Below are 24,369 nucleotides of genomic sequence, written 5' to 3'. Positions count from 1 at the left end.
ATATAGCCTTCACGGACTTTTGGAGCAAGTGCTGTGAGCAACCACATAGTGTATGGGGGGGGTGGGAGTTTGGCCAGCACCATTTCTAGATATCTGTGTCTCCTCATTGCTGTGTTTGCAAGAGTCGATCTTGGGGAGGCCCAAGAACCAGGTTCAGATGTCACTCGCCACTGATGTTAACCAAATTTTGGTCATCAGGTTCTTGTGCAGGGTGCTAATCATTACACACACAGCTACATTGACACACACGTGTGTTTAAGTAATGCCTACGACTGATAAAAACCTGTGCTCACACATGTGCACATTCACTCTGCCTTCCCCTGCAAACGGCTCACATGGGACCAGTTCTGGTGTCTCATTGCTCGGCTTACTCTGAGGTCCTACACACGCGTGGGCTCCACACCTTCACCACATGTGCCTAATGACTTAAGCCAGAGCCCTGGGCTGCCACAGTGCTATCTGGTTGCTGTTCGTTTCACTCTGCTATTAAAAGGGCAATTTCGAAGGATTTTATCATCAATTTTTAGTCCCCTTGTGGATTAACCCCATGCCCTATACTCCCCCCATCTGCCCCCAGTAAAAGAGCAAAAATTAGTTTGAGGAACTACAGGCCGCAAGTGTAAAAGTGGGTTAAGGCCAGTTGGGCTCACATCAAACACAACAGGAAGGTATTTTTTTTCCATCGCTGATATGGTTTGGGGAATTAGTTGAGGAGAAAGATAGCATTTTGCCAGACAGTGTTTTGAATAATTTTCTTGCTTAACAATTTACGGAGGGTCCAGTGGATTTCTGCGCAGTGTACTGGCCAGCCCTACTGGTGGCCAATGCGTTGCTTTGTACAAAGTGAAATTCCGGCTGTTGGCAGGCTTAAGCTCGTGACTTATTGCGGCCTGGGTACCTCTCATCCTTGATCCCCCTTGGAATCCAGTGCCTCACAGAGTCTTAGTTGGACTGTGTGGCGCAACGATAATTTGCGAGTGTGCGTTGGTCTGTGTGAAACGGCGTGCGTGCGCGCGGATATATACGTGCGTTTTCTTCACTTGCGCCCAGTTTGTGCCGAGTGAATGTTGTTTGGTGCTTGGAGACGCTGGGAAAAGTTTAGGAAAAGTGGCTTCAAAGAAATGGGCCTCCACAGCTCCACTGCCGAGCAGGTCAAGTGTACTGTGCAAATCCCCGCGAGGCATGGAAACATGGAAACATAAAGCTTTGGCTCTCGTTTTGTTTTGCCGCAACTGAATTGAATAGGGCCCCCCTATTAACGTGTACCAACCGTTCACGTACAGCACCCGAAACCAAATGTGCAAGCCATCCGTTGTGCGTCCCTCTGAATCCGTGTGCAACAATGGGGAGTGTGTTTTTTGTTGTTTGTTAATTAAATAATAAGGCTGATCTCTCCTCTTGGCCATGAAGGCTGTAAGGGCATAAATAGTTTCATACAAATATTTATATCTATGCAAACGATGTTCGATACAGATAAACAGTTAGCCACTTTAATCTCCAACTGTAAGATCAGTGTAAATCTGTAAGTGATGATAAATCTACCACAATAGAACGGTTGGCACACATCGATTTTAACAACACTTAAATATGTGCATAGCATATACCAAAGCTCGCGGCCTTATGCAGAACCACCAGTTCAGAAGAACTGCATTGTTCATAACATTAAGAGAACATTTAGCACTGTTTTTGTCACTTACGGATTTGAACAATTGTTGCCATTGGGAAAGCTAAATGTGTCCCCATATTGTCAAGCTAAGCCCTCTTCGTGTATGAGACATCCCAGAGGCAGTACTGTACTCATAAGTCCTCATAAGAAGACAACCAGTCTGCAGTTTTGTATTTGTTTCACTGCCGCCTGTAGTTTGTCCACATTTGTTCACATTGTGTGGAGTTTGTGGTCAAAGGCAATCATGACCACAATGCAATTCTCCTGAACTGGTTTTGGATAAGGCTGTGAGATCTTTTGTACGCGTAATGCACACCTTTGTGTGTTGTTAAATCGATAGCAGCAGTTAAGCGAGGGAAGCCCTTCCAGCACATGATTGTGCAACACACCCTGCTCGTTATTTTCTAGTTCCTCTTCTTTCTTTTTACCGTACATGGGTCTATAAAAGTACTTGTGATGCAAGGGTGTGCCCGTTTGGGATTTTTTTTTGTTAGTTCCTGAGTGATTAAGTGCTACCAATCATGAAAGCATTCCTTGCATATGATTGCAATTTATATTCCAGCCACTGCCTCTATAATAGCTGGCAATTCCATTAAAGTAAAAACAAATTTGGGGGAGCAGTTTTAATTGCTGCAAAGAAACCACAAAATTGTTTCAGCTTAGTTTCCCGGGCTCCCACATTGCGACAACAAACGTAGCACATCTGTTAAATCAACATCATCAGCCGTGATAAATCCGCTGCTGGATGAAGGCCTCAAGGGTATGCATTGACTAAAGCCTTTTGCAAAAACTTATTTTACCAGGTAAGGCCCACTGATCTATGTAGCTTTTTTTCAGAAGCGACCTGGCTATCACAAATGATTGCTCAACGAAGTGGCTTACCGCGTGGAAATTTGTAGCAGCCAAATACTCGAAACGAATGTTTCTAAATGTGGAGGGAAAAACCTGAAAACCCGGAGAAAAATCCACCTGACCACATACAAACACCAAATGTAGAGATATCGTTAGAGTCAGGATCGAACCCACGACCTCTTGCATACCAGGCGAGGCAGATAACATCTCGCCACTGGGCAATAACAGCTCAAGAGGAGTAAGTAAATCCAAATAAAGATTGTCAATGCGAATATACCACAAATGTTTTTATTTCAATATAAACAAAAACTAAACACTGCAGTCTAGCCGTACACATCACCGGGTGGCCCCTCGTGTATCACTTCTTCACCGCACGCTGGCTGCATCGTGCAAACTCAAGCTGTACAGCCAAATTGATATTACGCATGACATTAAAAGCCATGCGGAATTCATCTTATTAATGCGTAAAGCATCCAGTACGCGGTTTACTTCCAACACTTGCTACAGGGTGACTGAAGAATAATGCTCCTGGAGTACAAAGATGTTGGTTTTATTTTTAGGGTTAGATTTTCATGGTTTCGTGAGCTCCCAATGAGCCTTAAATGTTGCAGAAGATTTGTAACATGGCGTGGGTGTGGTGGTACAGTGGTTTGCCCTGTGCTCTGAACCCAGTTACCCGAGTTTGATTCCCGGCCATGGCTAACATCAGTGGCAAGTGATATCAGGACCAGTCCTGCCCTAACTGCCCCCCGACTCGCACTGACCAGCACGGTAAAGTATGGTTAAAAAAAACCCTTGAATTACGTCAGGAGACATGAATCCATTTGTTAAATGAGTCGTTGGAATGTATCTTTTTGTTGTTAAGTACAAGCACAGTTGATAAAAACTCAACATATTCGTCAATGACTGTGGCCTAGAAAGGAACAATACATAATAGGTGACCTTTTTGGGCAATAACCCTTCTTCAGAGCACATCATTAGAGAGGTCAGAGAAATATCAACTTGCATCAAACTCTCTCTCAGGCCTCTTATGTCCAATAAAAAAGGCCCATTGGCCAAAACGTCACCTATTATATGTTTTTCCTTTTTAAGGCCACACCAGTGGTATTGAATAATGCATTGAGATTGGCATATACAGTATACATATGTGTATATATATATGCTTACTGCAGTGTATGGAATAGATCATAGGAGCTTATTCCCCGTCAGACAGGGGGAGAAACGAAAAAATTTAAACAGTGGAAGAAAAATGTGAAGCAGATGGAATGGATATGTCTGCAAACAGCTGAAGAGGGGCTTGCCGGCTTTGTTATGCCCTGGCCGTGTGCAAGGTTCAAAGGTAGCAGTTTAAACCCTAGCTTACCGCGATAACCATAAAAATTACTCTGACATTAATAAGAGAGGTCTCGGTTGGGCCTGAGGCTCAAGTCAGCTAATTTTTTATTACAAATATTTTAAGCCAGAAAGAGGCAACGAACGCATGTACGCGTGTACGCGTGCACCGTAACCCAAAACAACGTGAGCTGACATTCCTACACGGAACCTAACACAATACCATTGCTGCATTCTTTAAAAAAAAAATTTTTGTAAATATGCTTTTTAATGAGTCAGATGTTTTGATTTTGATGCTCACACGTAGAACTGATTTTTGTTTTTAGTAGTCCTTCCCCTGCACCTCCGATTAGCCTACGTACGGTGCGAAATAAGTTCAACATACATATACACTGCTTATACAAAATGCGATTTTGTTTCCATGGGTGTTCGACATTTTTGCGGATGTGAAATTATAACCAGGGATTTCCTGCGTTGAAAATATGCAGATTTGGCCTAAACATTAAAAAAAATTATGAAATGAAGTAACTTCACACATTTCAGTCGGGGAGGTGTGAAAAAAAAACCGAAACTGTGATTGGACGTAGAATGAAATGTTCGTCTCCCCGGTCGTATTTCTCCTGGGCTCGGCGTGGCGAAGGAGGTGCAGTGGGTGGTGGAGCGTCCCGTCGTGGAACGGAACCAGCTGAGTGTCAGCATGGGACGTGATTTGAGCACTCTACTGATGAGATTTCCTTCGAGTGGAAATTTCACTCGCCATCCTGCGGACGGCTGCGCGTCCGCAGAGCTTTAGAAACAGGGGGGGCGGTGGGGGGGGGGTACGAGAGGAAGAGTCACTTTATTTGGGGGCCCTTCTTCAAATTTGAGATTTTGCACCGGTGCTGGGAGACTCGGTTAGGAATGCTTCGCCGAGAGCTGCAGGAGAGAGGGAGGGGGGGGGGGGGATTGGGGAGACCTGAGGCAGAGAGCGGCAAATTCCACGGCTTAAAAAGAAACCCAGATATAGAAAAATGAGGATAGAGGTCCGCGTAGGAATGCAGTGGAGGAGATGGGATGTGAGTGGGAGTGAGGAAGGCCTTCACGTTGCGCTGTCTGCCCACTTGTCTTCTTGTTTACACCAACGTCTGGCCTCCCCGCCCCTGCCCCCCCCCCCCTGCAAGTTCCCGACAGCAACTTATACTTGCGGCACCCACCCTTTCCTATCAATGCGTTGCATTCCTTCCATACGCGGCGGTGCATATTCCGGGCCCTGCGTGTTTATTCGAGCCACGTATCGTTTCCCAGGTGCGCGCCACGGCAGCACTGGAGAAACGTCCGCGTCGCCGCCGTGGGTGTTACCGCTCGCAAAATCACCAACAAGCACTGCCAAGGCCATCTGATATGAATTAAATTCACTTTTTTTACATATTTATTTTTTAATGTTGGCAGCAGCAGCAGCAAAAAAACTCTAAATAAAAAATGTAACGCCAACTGTATACATTCCAGCGATAATTAAATTTTAACTTATTTATGTCAACTTTGGTGCCTTGGCCTGTCAGTTTTGGGGGCCCCTGTTGGCTCTTGGCTGCCATGTGGGCGCAGTCAATCCTGGGATTGTGGTTCGAACACACGCAGCGGGACAGCAGGTGGCACCATTGTGACATTTGTCATTCCCGTCAAGTGCAACCGCATAGTCTTTAATGTTTCAGGATTGTTAAATATAAACACATACACACACAAGTACGAGCAGCTGGGTGGCCTAATGAGTGGCGTGCTTGTAATGTTGGATTTCGTGCCGGGGTGGTTCGAGCCTAACTTCTTCCCCTTCTGACTTAAAACTTTCGTGACTGCAGGAATTCATCTGCTATGTTTCTTCCGGTAAAATCGCGTGTAGGAAATTTTTTTTTTATTTTATTGTTATAATTTTTTCTATCTACGTGACCATAGAATATTCTTCCCCTTCATAATGCTCCACGCGCATCTTGCTACCAGCGTGCAGTTTTAGACGTAATCTTTACCCATGTACAGGGTGTGTTTATCCCAAAATGTATATTCGTAAATTGTTTGAGGTTACGAGCGTTGCATTGGTTGTGGCGCAGTGGACCATGAACCCGGCGAGTTTGAGTCCTGGCCACGGCTAACATCGGTGACGAGTGATGTTTGAACCGGCCCTGCCCACCCTCCCCAAACCCTTCATCAACCCGCAATGACCAGTAAGGTGAAGTATGGTCAAACAACCGCCACGGTGTGGAAAGGCCTTCATCGAGTAGTGGGGTTGACAAAGGGCTGAACATTTGTATTTAGTTTAATCAAATAGTAATTGTGTTTGTAATTTTCAAGCATCGCTCGATTAAAATCATACTCCTCTGCTCCCACGCCAACATCATTATAATTCAAAGGTGTCGCTCTTTTAATCACATGTTGAGACAAAGGATAACCGCACAAGCGGATAAATGTGGAAACGCATAATCCTATAAGCATACAAATTATCTGTACTGTACACGAACACCTGAGTAGATTAACAGAGGAATGGACCAACCCAACATGTTAGAGTTCACATGTTAATCCATTCTAAACCACGGTAATTGGCATTTGCTTTGGATTAGCGAGCCGTTTGACAACGGTAATTGTGCTGCTGTGGTAAGTAAACAAATGTGACAATAATCATCCTTTCTATCTCACAGTGGGGTGGCGGGGCATGTTTATCCCCCCCCCCCACTCCATTGTTAACAGACTCCAGCCTGGCATTGTTTTGTTTTAAACGAGAATTAAAAAAAAGGAAATGTTTGTATGACAAAAGACAATGGACAATAAAAACCCACGTAAAATTTTTACCGCCAACACAAACATTGAAGAAAGAACGCGCACGTGTATGCGCGTGTGTGTGTGAGATGGGGAGTGGTGGTGCAGCGGTTAGCACGTTTCGCTATGAACCCGGGCAACCCGATTTCGATTCCCGCTCACGGCCGACACCAGTGACGAATATGTCTGAACCGGTTCTGGGCTTCCCCTAGGTCGACTCAGTCTCGAGTGAAGTACCTGGGGCGGTGTGTAAACATCGCCACTGGGGACACAAAGGTGGCCGGGCGTGGTGCTGGCCACCCACCCCCTCGTGTGCCGTGCCGGCCTTCATAGGTGCTCGCGAACAGCACTTGCCCCAACAGTCTGTTAAGGCTATACGGGGGATCTTTGTATTTTTGTTTTGTGTATATAAAACGGGTTATTTTGTGAAACTGTTGGCAGTGGTGCCAAACACACACATAAAACAAACCCAACACATTCGTCAATACCACTGTGGCCTTTTAAAATATAAGAGGCTATGCTTGGCAAATGGTCCTTCACAGCGACGTGACAGAGCACGGGAGACAGAGTGGATTACGAATTGGAGACTTTACTCTGAGAAGAATGTAAAAATCATTATAATATGTTTGGCCTATGACTACTTAACCGTCGGTAGCTGATTGAGTGGCAGACACAATACTGGGGAATGTACCTAAGACGAAGTCGAAGCTGTCACGGCCACTGCAGTCGGCATTCCATTGACATCACAACGGGGAAGGGGGGGTCGTGGAGGAGGGGAGGTGGCTAAGAACTCGAGAGAAGTGCTTTGTAATCTGGCGTGTCAACTCCGCCGAACCATTGGGGCGCAAATTGTTTTTGACGTAATTCAATGAAGGATTTGGCTGGGCACACGTAATGGAATAAAAAAAATTGCTTTGCGAAGAAAGTTACAGTGAATGCATAACAAGGTAGAATGCAGTACGGTTTCAGAGTTAGTGGCGCTCGGAGTACGCGGGTTTCGGAGTACGCGGGTATCGGAGTACACGGGTATCGGAGAGCGCGGGTATCGAAGTGCGCGGGTATCGAAGTGCGTGGGTATCGGAGTGCGTGGGTATCAGAGTGCGTGGGTATCGGAGTGCGTGGGTATCGCAGTACGTGGGTATCGGAGAGCGTGGGTATCAGAGTACGTGGGTATCGGAGTACGCGGGTATCGGAGTACGCGGGATCGGAGTACGCGGGTATCGGAGTACGTGGGATCGGAGTACGCGGGTATCGGAGTACGTGGGTATCGGAGTGCGCGGGTATCGGAGTACGCGGGTATCGGAGTACGCGGGATCGGAGTACGCGGGTATCGGAGTACGTGGGATCGGAGTACGCGGGTATCGGAGTGCGTGGGTATCGGAGTGCGCGGGTATCGGAGTACGCGGGTATCGGAGTACGCGGGTATCGGAGTACGCGGGTATCGGAGTACGTGGGTATCGGAGTGCGTGGGTATCGGAGTACGTGGGTATCGGAGTACGCGAGTATCGCAGTACGTGGGTATCGGAGTACGTGGGTATCGGAGTACACGGGTATCGGAGTACACGGGTATCGGAGTGCGTGGGTATCGGAGTACGTGGGTATCGGAGTACGCGAGTATCGCAGTACGCGGGTATCGGAGTACGTGGGTATCGGAGTACGCGGGTATCGGAGTACGTGGGTATTGGAGTACGCGGGTATCGGAGTGCGTGGGTATCGGAGTACGTGGGTATCGGAGTACGCGAGTATCGCAGTACGTGGGTATCGGAGTACGTGGGTATCGGAGTACGCGGGTATCGGAGTACGTGGGTATCGGAGTACGCGGGTATCGGAGTACGCGGGTATCGGAGTACGTGGGTATCGGAGTGCGTGGGTATCGGAGAGCGCGGGTATCGGAGAGCGCGGGTATCGAAGTGCGCGGGTATCGGAGTGCGCGGGTATCGGAGTGCGCGGGTATCGGAGTACGCGGGTATCGGAGTGCGCGGGTATCGGAGAGCGCGGGTATCGGAATGCGCGGGTATCGGAGTACGCCGGTATCGGAGTACGCGGGATCGGAGCAAGCGGGCCGGCTGATTTGCGACTGACCCCGATCCATCCTCACACTTTGTGACTCGTACTGTCGCTACATGCACAGGGCGGGTCGCGAGGAGTCAAATCACCCCCCCCCCCCTCCATTGCCATCACGTGAACGTGGATTTGAGGGCGTGTAACTGTGTCACCCGCGCAAGAAACCAGTCCAAAACAATCTCGCGTTCTATCTGACCTGGATGGCATCGTCGATGATTAGTTGATGTACTGTGATTTATTACACATTTTTGTACATCTTATATGACACTCGTATGAGCGAACACCCCCAACTTACACGAATTTGCGCGTACGCGGAGGTACACGGGAGCTAACCGCAGGCCAACTACTCGTGAGACCTGACTGTATTACGTTCCTTGTAAATCGCAGGTGGCTTTTAAAATCCAGGAGCATTACGTGTGGCGTCTTGCCGATTGCACATAAATCTACCGACAGCATGCATGGGCACATTTCTTACATTCATTTAGATTTTTGGTTTTTTCACTGGGCAATAAATATGTTCTTTTGTCATACTTTTAAAACTAGAAATTGTATTTCGTCACTTTGTCTTCGTGTTTTGCCAAACAGTACTTCATCTCATCTTATGAGATCTTATGAGATGAAGCGTTTGTTCAGATCTCTTGCAGTGTGTGAACCCTTCATGTTAAGAGTACAGCCCGGAGAAGTGGATATCGCAGAGTTACCTCTTAATGTCCCTTGTTGTTTGACCTCTGCTCCACATTGTAGAGGGGGGGTGGGGGTCACCACTTTCTCATCCGCTCTTCATACGAGAGTAATGTTTGTCGCACAACCGTCAGACCTTCATGAACATTTTTCGAGCTGGAATTTTGCCAAGTTGATTTCAATTGTATCGGACAACTATGGGTATCCCTGCTTTCACTCTGAAAGCGTTCGCTCCTCCTGCCTGGAGACTCTGCCGACAGCCGACACCTGCTCTGGCTCCTGGCTCCCCTGCTGCATAGGGGCCAACTGTCTCACGAGGGAGAAGCATCAGCCGCGATCGTCCCCTTCCTGAGCTTCCTCGCCCCTTCCGTCTGGCCTCACCGCCTGTCGCCGGAAATCTAAAACCCAAACTGCGCCAGCTCTGAGCTGAAGTGCTCCCCCCCCAGCCCCATCTCCGCATCTCCTCCTGGTCACCTCCAACCTCGCTGACGGAAATGTCCCTTCTAGCGGCAGCAATCGCAAATTTAGATCATAATCACATGCTGCAGCTTTGTTATACGACACCTCCATGCTTTTGGTTTCATATTGTTCCATCACCACACTTTCTGGTGCTGAGGTTTTAATTAAGACTATGTATATATATATCACTGGCCTCTTTGGCAACACGCTTGAGATGGCTATCCTTAAATAAGCAGGGCATTTTATTTTTAAACAGTGACGTTAGGGTATATACGTTTCAAACCAAAGCGTTTCAGTTATGCGTGTCTGTTCACAGGGGATAATTACTAAGTTTAATGTTTGCAAACTGGTCTATTCTAATCTGGCCACAATTAAACGTTTAGTTAAGTCTTAAGCAAAAATGCTTACGAGAAAACTATGGGGGGTGGGGTATGGTTGGTGATATGGTGTGACCTATTTCATTAGCTTTCTGGCCTGTGTGTGTGTATGTATCCTTATTTTTTTTGTTGCAATAGCAACTTCCACAGTTTGTATCGTCAGGAATACTGCCGATATGGATGTCGATTCTTGGTTGTTTATTTAAGTGTGTGTGTGTGCTTATATGAATTCAGAAAACACGCAAATGCACCATTATTTTTACGTTCACTTTTTCTGCGGTCTTTGGCCAGCCGGTCTTTGGCCAGCCGGACTTGCAAATCACGAGTCCCCTCCTCCTAATCGCTCGCTTCTTGCTGGTTCTGCCTAATTGCACTAATTGCTGCTATCGTCTGTATGCCGGCAGTTTTTATGTCATCATACCACACTGAAAATAATAACCTTTCTTGCATGTTTACCATTAATTGTGGCTATATATAAAAAACATCTACCGGTTGGGGATGTTAGGGGAGGATGTTTATATACACACGCACATTCGAGGCTATACTAATTGGTTTGGTCCCATTTCATTGCAATATATCGTACGTTATTACAAAACACACGTTTGTCAATGATTCTTCCCTAACAAGAGAATTATATATATGCAAGAGGCAACGATTCTGCTTTGGCCCATCCTTCATAGGATGCATTGTGTTTTGTTTGATGCTGTACGTGCTTATACACCTGCCAATGCTGTATCAATATAAATTGTTTAATGTTCAGCTGTTCTCAGTAATCACAGTGAGAGGGATGCAGAGTGATTGACTCACTTTAATTTCATCTTGAAGCTACCAATCCCACACTGTACACACCAAACTTCGCAACTAATCTCCAGCTTTATTCTAAACCATCACTTTTAACTCATGCCAACTACCAACACTCACAAACACTTAGGGCTTCTAGGCAACCAAACATATGGCCATATAAATATAATCAAATCTCGGCGTACTTTGAACCACAAACCATCATAAGCTTTCAATATTGACAATGGCAGGCGTTCATTTTGCATTTATATATAAAAAAACACTTTACAGTTCAATTTTAACGAGGGAAGTTGTAATGGCAGCGAGGGTAGTTGGAAAACGACAATCGAAAACTTGTTTAAGTGTACAACATTTGATGTTGTGCATTAATATGTTAAACTTGTGAAGGAGACAATCACGATGGAGTAAATGTTAGGTGCGTTGACAATTTGTGTTTCAATGTTTAAATTACTCAATGTCATGAAAGTAGAGCTTGTTTTGCTCGAATGACATTTTTTTGTTGCTACAAAGCAGTGCAAGAATGAAGACTAATGCTGTTATACGGTTTAAAAGGCAACACAAAGTATTACAAAAATATTATTTTAATTGCTCTTTGAAAGGAAAAACCTCATATAAAAATAAAAAATAACCCCATTTGGCATGCCAGATTTCAGCACAGCTGTTATAAAAAGTGACATTTCTTAGAATCGTGTGTATTGTTAGTCCTAATATTACCCCTGAGAGGGTCTGAAAGTAGGCCAAAACTCAGAGTATTTTCTGGCCGTTTTTAATTGTACCTGTTTGCACAGTTCTGTAAATGGTTTTACTTGTATATTTTACTTGTATATTACCTACACTTGGCCAGTGCTTTTTGGTTAGGCTGCTGCTGCGGTGCCAAAGCCCTGAACGTGGCTGAGATGGTCCCTTGTGTGTCAGCGAAACCCTTTATTAGGCCGAGGCGCTTAACTAAAAAAAAACCTACCAGTTATTAAAAATAAACATTTCCCATGAATATTTTCCAACGACTTTTGATTGGTGTGATAATTGTTCTACCTACGTGACTTAACGGAAAGTACCAAAGAGTGTGGTGTGATAAAGTGTCGGTGACATCGTGGCCCGTTGAGTTTAGTCGTTAAGAGGTGATGCCCCTGACTGTGGACATCTGTGAAAAATAGTTGTATCGCTCATCGGATATCTCCAGTGTAAATAAATATCCTGCTTCTGGCGATGATTTATCTCCTTCTCCCCCCCCTCACCACACACTATGGATTGTCACGAGTAATGGTTGTTATTCGATTTAAGAATCAATTCTCTTTTAGCTCTCGGGATGTGCCAATTTGTTGTTTTGGTACAACCCAAATATGTTAAGCATCGTGCCGAACAACAGCGTGGCGCAGCCTGGAAAAAATTCGGAGGTCTGTACCGCACAACTGTGCAGGAGTACGATGCTTTTTTGTCTCGTTTGTATTGTGTCCTTTACATTGTTTTTCATTTAATTCTAAATTTGAAGCTTTCGTGACTGCAAGGCTCTTAGGTTTTTTCGGTAAAGTCACGTAGGTAAAAATAAATAATACCAATAAAAACAATAATTCACGACGTTTCGGAGACTTGTGTTGCCTCCGAAACGTCGTGATTAATTATTTTATTTCTATTATTATTTCTATAATTTTTATTATTTGTTTTTCCATTTACTTTGTCTCATTTTATTTGTCTCATAAGTCTGGTTTTGCTCAAGACATTAGTCGGTCGAATTATCACGTGAGCATATAGTTTGCACGTAATTGCGTGCATAACCTTGTAAAGCGTATGTTTCCACTGTCATAATTTGTGTATTGTGAGGTCGGGAAAGATTTGATTTAAACAATATTTCTCCCAAATATGACTTAAACTTGATTCCTTGTTTTTCTGTAGCATTATCATGATGTGTACAGGCCGACGTAGCCCGTGGTGTGTTTACAAGTGTGCACTCTGTTGCTTCTTCAGTTACAAATGGGCTGAGCTGCAGGCTTAGAAACGGACATTCGTGGCTTTTAATGTGGCGTTGATTTTGTTTAATATATCTCTTGTTTGCGTCAACTGTCACAAAAACGTGTAAATATGTCTGTTAACACGGGTAAACAATACTCATTATAGACTCAAGAGGAAGAATGACACTGAGCAAGTTTAACTGCACCCACATTCCAAGAAATAAATCAGAGGTGATGTGCCATATTTTGGAGCTCCAAACGGGCACCAGAAATATCTGGGACCTCTGGGAGCTGAGGCACGTGGCAGTTGGTGTCAGTGGGGTGCAGTGGCTAGGGACAGGGGCGATTGGGGGGTTGTTGGGCAGGGGGGGTGGCGGGCATAAGAAATACAATCCATGGAATCCCATTTCCCCGCTTTATTCAGGAGAAGCTGTTGAACCCGCGGTGGGCGTGGTCGGATGTTGCGCATCCATTGTGCGGTGAGACTTGAAGTGCTCGCCGGATAGAGTTTTAATTTGATTTTAACCAGGTGAGAACTAAAGGGACCAGGATAAAGTCTCACTTGCAAGAATGACCTAGGGGCAATAAATAGTCTGAGAGTAGGCGGGCGATGATTGCTGTGTTTAATCCCAATTTGAATAATTGGCGGTGCAATTCTCGAGTAATGCCAAATTTGGACGCTCAGGCCTGGCTGGCACCCAATGGCCTCGTCTTGCGAATGACGTCGGGGGATCTTTTAACGTCCACCGTGAAGCGGACGGCGCAGCAATAAATCGGGGGCGTCCGCCGCAGCGATCGGGCGAACACGCTCGCCGCCCTCGAAGGACTGGACTGGCGGGTGAGAGGCTGATGCGTGTGCATGGGAGGAGGTGGGGCGGCAGTGAGAGAGCAGTGGCAGCAGTCGAGCAGGACACATTTTGGGGCCGCCTCCCCCCCCCCCCCCCCATCGTCTCGCTAATTAAAATCCAGACGGTCAGAAAAGGAAGCCCTCGTGGCCCGGACTTGACCGCGCTCGGAGATTTGCTCTGGCGTTTCGCTCGCTGCAGGGCGGGTGTCAGTCGGCCCTTGGATTAATTTAGGAGAACGCCAAGAGAGGGTGGGGAGAGGAAGAGGCCAAGGGTTGCATCGGAGGGAAGCGAGGGAGAACCTTTTTTTTTAATGTCCGATTAAAGCTGGCAAATTACATAAATGTTTTTCTCTACTTCATTTGAATATTTTAGTTCCTGTGCCCCGCCAAGCATTACTTTGATAAAAGTGTGAGTTTTTTGGGTTTGTTGTCAAAATCGTTAGCCAACGACCACAGCAATAATAGAACTTGCACCGCATTTTACCTCTAAAACTGCCTTGAAGAAGAATGTACTCCCACAAGGAGGGTACAAAAAGTGCAGTGTTTACACTGGACATGATGTAAACCATTTTGATGGCAAATTGGATAGAACACATTTCTACACGTGTTGCATTCTTAAGCTGTAGGCGCGCCAGACAGGTCAATACCATTCCAATGACCACAAACACCATCGTCCCTTACCGTGTTGGCTGGCTTACTGAGCCGTGCACTTTTGAGAGCCGTGTGGGACCAGAAGAGGGGGTGGCTGGGAAAAACGATCAAAAATGTGAACACTCGTGCCTGGCTTTTGAATACGGGTATGGTATTGTAGCATCATTGCAAGGGTTTTGAACAGACACGTTTTTTTGCTCGGGGTTTTTATTTTATTGTTGTATTGCCCTGCTCTTCCTCAGATCTGTCCTTGTCCCGTGCACGTGTTATCTCGGGAGCCTCGTCAACAATCCCGGTCTCTGTCTCCACTTAGGGCACGTGACTGTCCCTGGGGCTCTGCAACTTTTGGAGCAGAGTTTCATTTACCCAAAAAAAAAGCAAGCTCACATCTTGCTCACATTAAGCCAAAAGTTTGGTTTGAACAAAAAAATTACGTTTTAATACTCGCAGATCTCACAGATTTGATTGCAGCCCGAACATCTCTCGCATTTCCACAGGGGATTTATGAACACAGGTCCACTTCAACTGTCTGCGTGAGTTTGACATTGTCACGCTCGCAAGTTTTAAAAAGACTAAATATTTACAGAAGTTGCTGGAGGAATGATGACTTATTTACAACAGTTGGTACCGTTGTTGTGACAAATGCTTTTATTTATTACCTATGTCATTGTTTTTCATTTTGAGCCAAGCCTTTAGAAGCTCACTCTTCATAAGAGTCTGCACTCCCTTGAACATTAGTACCAAATGCTGCATTTGGTACTAATGGTAAAGGTTAGTACATTGTGTGTGCCGAGATGGGGTCGTGGCGCAGCATTTAGCGCACTGCATTATGGTCCCGGCGACTTTGAGTTTGTATCCTGCCTATGGCTGACAGCGGTGTTGGTTGATATCTGAACTGGTCCTGGGTACCCACTCACCATCATGGTGAAGTATGGAGAAACTAAATGCCCATGACTCACACAGCATGGGAAAGCTTGATCCAACAGTGGATTAATCAAGAGTTGCACATTAATTTATTAATTATTCATTTGAGTACCAGCAGTTGTGAAAATGTTCAGAACAAAATACTGTCTATTGCGCCAATGATAAAATTCGGGTTATTTATACGACTCAGATTTATGTTCTGTTCATGTGATGTGATATAACACACAACAGAACTTGGACATAATTTATGAAATCCTGTGTTGAAGCCCTGGCATAACACGATAACGAAATGCTGTGTCTTCAAACTGCAACAAAAGGGTCGTGCTGAACAGGGGTTCTAACTCACCGCATGTAAGCTGCTTGACTCAAACTTAATTTCTGTTATTATTTTTTTCAGCTCTGGTTTGCCTTCAACAGCGGATTCTCTGGACAGATCCTCTTTGAACGGTGGTGCATCGGCCTCTACAACGTGGTAAGTAGCCGTGCGAGTAGCTTCTTTAAGGCGCGACCGTCGGTTACAGGTGACGCAACGTTCGCGGTCGTTAAAGGGTTTATTTTTTTCTTTCGCATCGGCCTGCTTATACGGATTGTTCATGCAAACAGGGCTAAGCTGGAATTATTACTTGGCCTCTTACCATAGACACGCGATCCGGTTTTGGTACCATAATTGGGTTTGTCTGTGTTCTTTGGGTACTCTGTGTGTGGCAAACTGGAGAGACTGCACGTTGTGATGTATTTCCAGTGCATACAGTTTGAACGGTATGAATGTGTGTATCGTGCGCAACCTGGCTTCAATACAAATTGTATGCAATAAAATATTAATATAATTTTTTTTGGCAATGTTTCAATACCTGGCTCGGGTGAAGGCCTCCCCCACGCTGTGCCGATCGCCAGGGGGTTGTTTGAACATACTCTCTGGGCAGTGCGGGCCGGTGATGCGGACGCACCGAGTACCGCTTGAGATATCACTCGCCACCGATGTTAGCCCTGGCCCGGGAATTGAGGTCACATCGCCGAGTTCATAGCACATTACGCTAACAACTCCACTACTGCTCCCTTCATTGTACATGTGTGTCCTGAACTTCTTTTGCACCGTATGTAGTCAACCGTGCTAATCGAAGGTGCAGGGAAAGACGACAAAGTCAACACAAACAGCGGTTCTGGAGAAATTAGTTTGTCTGTACTCTGCATAGACATGCTGTGCATTCTGGTAGTATTTTATCGATGCAGAAACTTATATATTTATGGCCAATTTTAATGAAGATGTATTTTTTCCTTCATAAAACTTGACATGGGGACAGTGTTGCGGGCACGCACGTGCAGGGGTTTTTATGCGTCTGTTTGTTGTTTGTTGTTTTTGTTATCCTCAAGGCATTCCTGGCCCTGCCGCCCTTTGCCCTGGGGATATTCGACCAGATGTGCAGTGCCAACAGCATGCTGCGCTTCCCTGAGCTCTACAAGATGTCTCAGAATGCAGTGGTCTTCAACACCAAGGTATTCACGGGGCGCCATCATCACGATCATTACCGTTGTAATCAGCCTCTCTCGCTGCTCATCATCGCCATCATCACCGACATCATCGCCACCACAGTTGTGGTCATTCTTCATTGTTATTGCCTCGCACCTCCGTTTAGCATGGTTGGCTACGTACGGTGTGAAAGAAGTTCAACATACATACTTACATCCAAAGTTCTTTAACGTTCATAACAATTGCCCTTCTGAAGTTCAAAGTCCAAGCGTTATTAAAGTTTCTGGACATGGCGCAGACAGTGCAACTCTTTCCACGTTGAACACCACCGCTGACTCTTAACAGTTCGGACAAACGCAACCCTGTTGGGTGTGCAGGACTTCAATCGGGCTTCATGCTCTGATCAGTGATGTTTTTACGAACTTTAATATGCAGGGCTGGCCTGCCGATTGTCTCCTCCGGGACATCGGTCGGGCAGGCACGTGCTGGCAAAGCCATGGTCCTTCGCTAGCTTCTGTCCCGAAGCTTTTGGAGCCGAGGGTGCGTGGGCTGAAGGTGGCCGTGGGGGGGAGGCGGTGTGAGGGTGACGTGAAGGGTACGAGGGGTAAGAAGGTTGGAGGGGGGGGGGGGCAGGCCCTAACCGCTTGTTCCTCTCTGCCGCCACACAGATTTAAAGTTTAATGGAGCGAAACGCTCGTGGCTACCGCTGATGGGTTCGTCTGACAGACAGCAGCCTGGATTCACCCCACGCCTAATGCGCCAATTAGGAGAGGCACCAGGGTGCCTCCCAGCAGCAGCAGCCAAAAAAAAATTCTCATAATATAATCTGGCCGTGCGGTTAACCCTCTCCCTGCTGGGTTAGCTTCACCCTGCGAGAGCAGTTGCACAATAATGATACATTTGAGTCGTGGGTCTGTTGTTTTTTCACGTTTCCAGGCAGATTGTTGTACCTGCTGTAACAGATCTTGCTAGGGGCCAATTTATTTTCCACAATGTGCTTATTATTTTGCCGTCCTCATCATGTTTCACCAATTGAAGGTAATTGGTTCCTGCCTGGTCTTCTTGCTTACAATGTATAGATTAAGTAATAATAATTACAAAAATCTAGCCTCCTTCCCCCCACCCAACCCCAGTTAATGATCAATTACAGTAATCGCGTGTGGCGAAGTGATTAGCTATTTTGGTTACGTGTGTGCAGTATGTGTGTGCCGTGCTAATGAACGGCGACGTGACGGCGGTGTGTTTCCGGGGTTGGGCGCGATAGTTAGTTAGTTCGGGTTTAGTGGGGATGTGGTTGGGAGCTCTGCGGGGTTGCGTAGTGAAGATTAGGCATGGATTAGCCGGGCCGGCGGGGTGTCGTGTCTCGGAACAATGCCCCGTGAGCCCCCTGCTTGCGGCAGACATGTGTAAGCTGCCGTTAAGCCCTCTCGCGATTTCAGTTTCGCCGCAGGGAGGAAAACATTATCGTCTTCATTCCGAGACCCCTGAACCGCTCCGGAAGTTGGGGTGACGAGGCTGGATGCAATTACGTGCGGGAGCCCCCCCCCCCCCTCCCGCTGCTGCCTCGCACCTTCAGGACCAAGGAGTGGGGGGGGTAAAATTGCGTGGGTTGGAAGAGGGGGGGGCGGTCACAGTTAGCGAGGGAGAACTACCGTATGAACACCTCCACGCTTCCGTCCCATGTTGATCCCTTAGCTCCTTCCGTTAACACCAGCTGCTGCCGGGGGCGGAAGAGTTTTGCTGAGTAGGGGCAAGCTGCTTTTAATCCAGAGCGACCGGGAATGCGGGTCATGTAATGTAAGCGATTAAGATGGGCTGATCGGTTGTAATGGCTGCTGACGGTGAGACTCAAACGGGGCAGAAAGCAACTCTAAAATGAAGGTCAATTCTGTTTGTGCGGGGAGACTGATGCTTTGTCTGAGATGAAATATGCGCTGAGTGCTGGCTTAGAAGATGTGCATATGTTATTGAAAGTGCGGTGGAAATATGTATCGTGTAATGTTAAAAGTAGAGCGGCTGATATTAAAGAAGAACGGTCAGAAGACAGTGCCCGCTTGTGAGGTAGGAGTTTTTTTTTACTTTATGAATGTGTATGCAAGCGGGGGGGGGGGGGGGGAGGTGTACACATTTGAGAAGTCTTTTGAGCTTTACCATTGTGGGTGGCCGGTTTATTTTGATCACGGCGGCTGTGAGGCACCCCTGGTGCGGGAAGGCAAAGAATCCGCACGTGTTCACACACACACGCCACCGCCACACTTAATTGCCAGTGCTTGATTGGTGCACGACGGCAAGCCGAGTTGCTGTCCAACTTCGGTACCCCGGTGGAACTCGTCATTTCTCAGTCACACATCGAGCACTTCAAACCTTAAGTGGCCACACACACGCACGCGCGTGGGCGTGCGCGCGCTTTGGCACGTGTAAACATACCCACACACGCTCGCACGCACGCACGCACACGGGCGCTCCGGTGGCAGCTATTTCCAGCCCTGCTCGAACGCTGAGTGACAGCTGCCGGTGTAGGCCCGGCTTGTCGGCACCGCGGGACACCTGCCGCAGCAAGCGGGCTCCGACGGCGCGCTAGCGGAAGGGAAAGACGCGAGGGGAGCGGACGGGAAAATAAAGAGCCCCCCTCACCGCCACTCCCACCCCCCCCCCCCCGTTTTTTTCCCGTCATTATTTTTCTTGATTTTTGAAGTAAAACTTGAATTTAAATAGTTTAAACAAGTGCAATTTCAGTTGGAAACGTGTTTATTTGCCATGCAGCCGATGTTTAAATTATTCAAAATATATGACGACCCAGGGTTGCCTGGCCTTAGCCCTTTCTCCTCCCGTAGGTATGCATTCAGGATGTGCCCTCCTCTCCACAGGGTCAGAGGCCAAGAAAGGTCGCTAGTTTTAATCACCGCTGACCTTTTTTTTTTCTACTTCTCCCGGCTTTATCTCCTCCGCCACCCCCCACACGCCACACACACACACACACGGCCCAACCGTCGCCCCGCTCACCCCTTCACCACCCACCATCTAATCATCGCCCTCGTTCTCGCGCCTCACCACCTACCCCTCGGCCATCGTCGGCAATCCCTCTCCCTCCACGTCCCAAACGTCACCGCGTCAAAACCACAGCCTCCCGTTCCCTCCTCAACCATTTCCCCATTTCTGCATTTTCTTTGCTGCTGCTGCTGCCTCCTTTGGTACAGCTCTGCAGTGGGTCAGGGCAACTGGAGTGGGGGGGGGGGGGGTCTAGCCCCCACCCACCCTGCCCTGCTGAAAAGTTCAGCCCACCCCCCCCCCCCTTCTAAATATTACAGTCAATAACAAAATAGGTACAGCCTTGGCTCCAATTAGCCCGGTTGTTGGCTACATACGGTGCTAATGAAGTTCAACATACAATACCTACATGATAGAACAGAATGCGTGATAGACCAAATCAATCCGCTTGGTGAGCTTAATATTTGTTAAAGTCTTCTTGGTTTTTTCGGTAAAGTCACGTAGAATGGAAATAATAAAATAATAAAAATAAAACATAATTAAATAATTCTCACGACGTTTCGGCCACAACGCAAGCAGCCGTTAAAGTGTTTTACATTGACTGTGTTGTTCTCCCCCCCCCCGTAAAAAGATGATGCTGCAGGGATGCTTTGGCTTTGTGTTTACCAGGTGTTCTGGAGTCACTGTTTCAATGGACTTCTGGACTCCATCTTTTTATTCTGGTTCCCACTGAAAATGCTCCAGTACGGTACGTGAGGATGTGACCGCTTGACTGCGTGGATGTCGCGCTCGCACCACCACCCATGGGCATAGGGGGCGGCCCCCATAGCCCGTGTCTCACTTATTTACTGTTTAAACTTTTTATTTGTATTTTACCAGGTAAGGCCCACTGAGGTATAAAGCTCTTTTTCAGAAGTGGCCTGGCCACAAATGGTAGCCCAATGAAGTGGCTTATCACGTCGAAATTTATAGCAGACAAATACTTCCATAATAGAGGTTTTTGGGTTAGATCGCGTAAATATATATATACTCTCGACACCAAATACTCTAAATGCGTGATGTTGATTCTAAATGCGGAGGGAAAAACCGGAGGACCCGGGTGAAAAATCCATGTGACCACGGGGAGAACATGCAAACGCCAAATATACAGCAGGCGGCAGGGTCGGTCGGGATCGAGCTCCCGATTTCCTGTATACCAGGCGAGGTAGTTAACATCTCGCCACCGCAACCTGAGCATGACCCACACGGCCAGGGGTAATGTTGGAAGAAAGGAACGAGCGAATGGATGCGGTGAAGGAAAAACATTGCGCACAACGTCAGTAGAAGGCAACCAGAGGCGTAATGATTCGTTGTTTCTCCCTGGAGATTTTGATACATTTTTGTGATTCCACGTCGCAATTCAGTGTTAAGAGTTGATTCCTTAATTCTTCCTTGAACGTTGCGGCAAATGTAATCGGCCGCCATTGGCTGGCCCGGTTGACCCAAACTCGTTACTTACAACACATACGAATGTAAACAGATTGACTCTTACACGTGCCATTTTATGCATTCATTACAAGTTTAAGGAACTTTTCAATAGCATAATTAACGAGTCCAGAGTAACTGAATTGGGGATTGCGTTATTTCTTCAGAACTCATCAGTACGGTAGCTGCGTTTTTGTCGAATGTGAAATGCCATTGACACTGTGAAATAGGTGGCTTGTCCTCAGCGCCTGTGTGTGTGTGTGTTTATAATTCTGCCCACCTTATTTCAAATTTAAATAAATAGAAGGCTAATGTTTACATCGTGGCTGAAGGAGTTGGGTGGCTTGGGGAGGCAGCCATTGGTCCCCTGTGTCGGCTATTTCATGTGACCCCATGACCTTTGATGGCCGCTTTTGTTTACTTGCATCCCTCATAAGAAACGCCACGTTAACATTCCAGCTCTTGATCTTCTGTTTAATGTGTTTTTTTTCTTCTTCTAAAACACGTTCCGAAAAAACAAACCAGCCTTAAGCGAATAACCACAGTGCGCAAGTGTGACGCGTGGACGCTGAACTTCTTTCGCGCCGTACGTAGCCAATCGTGCTAATCGGAGGTGCAGGAGAAGGACAGCAAACTAAACACAAGAAGCAGTTCCAAAGAAATGGAGCCTGACGCAGGAAAAGCCTCTCAACGTCACTTACGCGATGTCAAAAAAATGGCACATTAGCAATGAAAATATCGCGATGGAAGTTCGGCCCTTCCGATTCTCACCACGTGGTTTTAGTGCTACCGATGAAGACCGTTTTGAGCATCACGCGCTGAAGCAACACGCGCTGAAGCAACAATGAATGGCAGACGGCGCACATGCTTGAGTCAACTTTTTCCTGCCCGCTGATTTCCCCCCCCCTCCCACAACCCCCCCCCCCTATAAAGTTGTTCACAAGAATGGCCTCTCTGTGCAGCCAACACAGGGAGGGCCAGACCTCGGTGGGCGTGTACGTGGTTTCGCTTACAAAAAAGGGTCTCTGTAAATGTCTGAGTAGCAGGAGGCCATACGTAGCCCTCATCCCGGCCAACCGATATAGTAGGAAACCAGGTGGTTGTGGCATTTATATATAGATATTGCCCATCCACTGTTGGATGTGTACCTTCCCCTTCCGTGCGGATCTCTAGTCCCGGGAAGCTTGGTGGGCGTGCGGTGGGGAGCGTGGCGTGGCAATTCATTTCGTTCTCTGTTTTCCATTTCGCGACGTCTTTAGAGTCGTGCGAGTCGTGCGGGTGTTTGTACGTTGGTTCTGTCTTATCGTCGAGTGGAATGGATATTTAGTGGAGCGCCTCTCCATGGTTACCGCATATCCTTGTGTAAGTACGGCATGTGTGTCTTTCATGTGTTTCCTTCATGTGCGTCTTTCTATGTGTCCTTCATGTGTCCTTGTGTGTCCTTGTATTTCCTTTTTGTGTGTCCTTGTGTGTCCTTCTTGGCCAAGCGGTCTGGGGGAGAGGGCGGCTGGGGCGGCCTGGAAGGATAAGTGGTGGCCAAACACCAAAAACTATTTGGGATTATTCCTCGGTATAAGTCCAGGTTGGCCCTGCAGTCAGTAACGCACCGCCAAAAAATTGCACACTTGTGTTTAAATGTAGGAATTAATTGTCCAGAAAGTAATGGCCATATCTCGGCAGTTTAAATGTCATCGCAAATGTTCCTGTGGAGGAGCTCAGCTCGATTGACGTGCTTGCTCTCTTTCGTCCCATTCTCTCACTTTTCCACGAGTTACTTAAACTGGGTAAACACAAAATCTGCACGCATCAATTGCACAGAGAAGTAAAAAATGGCCAAACTTGCACAGACCCATACATTAAACAATATCCACTTTAACTTTTATACTTATCACAAAACACATTTGAGCTTTGCGAGTTGTGCAACTTAATGGTTAATTTATTTTGTGGGTGTGGGGGGGGGGTAGTGGGGGGGTAGTGAGGGGGAGACTGCAAGGGGCTGACAGAGATCCCCCCCCCCCGGCCGACACCAGGCATCTCTGCATCTCCAATGGGGGCCGGGTCACCCTTATGGACGTTTTCATATGGAAATAAACACTTGGCCCGTCTTCCTTGCGCTACGTGTGGTGTGAATGCAAATTGGGTATTATGTGCTTGGCTCTCTCTCTGTGTCTGGGGAGAAACCGAGGTGGATGCGCGGACGACGGGGGGGTGGGGGGAGAGGGGGGAGGCTTGAGCCGACTCGTGGGGAAAACAGAAACGCGTTTCTCTAGAATGATTTGTGAAATTAGCATACGGAGCAGCGGTGGGTTGTCCCCGTGTGAGCGTGTTTCTGTCTGCGGTTGCGTTCGCTGATGGGTGAATGTGTGCGGGTGAATGTGCGCGCGTGTGTGTGCGCGTGCACGCGCGTGTGTCCGTGCACTTGTTTGAAAGGCTAAACTTGCAGTCTTCACAACGACAAAAAATATATTTAACCTTATTTTTTTATCGCACAGTGTAGATTTTCTAATCGCCGCTGTTAAGTATTAATAATGTTAATGTGCGGTACATTTTTTGACTATCTGTGGACCTTGTGTCTATGTTTATGATATATTTTTTTAGTAAGTAGATCACATTATTATTATTATAATTCACGGCCAGGAAATGTGTGTGATTATTGAGTGAGGCCTAGGCAGAGGTACACAGAGGAAATTCTAAAGCAGTATTTTTTGTGGTCTGAACTTGTAATTTATTATTCCTTCGTTGAAATAAGTATCTTTTACTACATCGAAGACAACATTAAATATCCGCTTTGAGCTCGAAACTCCATCGTTTAAAAGATGCTTTGTAAATAGTTAATGTTGTCTTTTTTTTGTCCTCATCAATATTCTATTTCTTTTTGCGAAGCCCTTCAGGAAATACAAATGTTGGTCCCACATAAATATTGATGCAATTTTCCAAACATTCGTGCAGAGAAAGTTACTGCGTATCATCCACAGTCTGCAAAGTTCAGCGATGCAGTCCAACAAAATGTTTATGTGTGTTTTGAATCTGGCCATGCAGGATTCTGGTCTCACGTTTGCCTTGCTTTC

General features: G+C 46.7%; 1 protein-coding gene across 1 annotated transcript in view; it reads left to right on the top strand.

Annotated features, from left to right (window-relative positions):
* LOC133343010 (probable phospholipid-transporting ATPase IA) overlaps positions 1 to 24,369 on the top strand; it is a 113,591-nt gene that overhangs the window by 61,894 nt on the left and 27,328 nt on the right. The window contains 3 exon segments of the mRNA XM_061552435.1: positions 15,779 to 15,853; positions 16,753 to 16,875; positions 20,507 to 20,585. Of these exon segments, the coding sequence (XP_061408419.1) occupies positions 15,779 to 15,853; positions 16,753 to 16,875; positions 20,507 to 20,585 (277 nt within the window).

The sequence above is a fragment of the Lethenteron reissneri genome, chromosome 16 (assembly GCF_015708825.2).
Source record: "Lethenteron reissneri isolate LAM-NWPU_2019-01 chromosome 16, ASM1570882v1, whole genome shotgun sequence".
Lineage (NCBI taxonomy): Eukaryota > Metazoa > Chordata > Hyperoartia > Petromyzontiformes > Petromyzontidae > Lethenteron > Lethenteron reissneri.
This window is presented reverse-complemented; position numbering and strand designations above follow the sequence as displayed.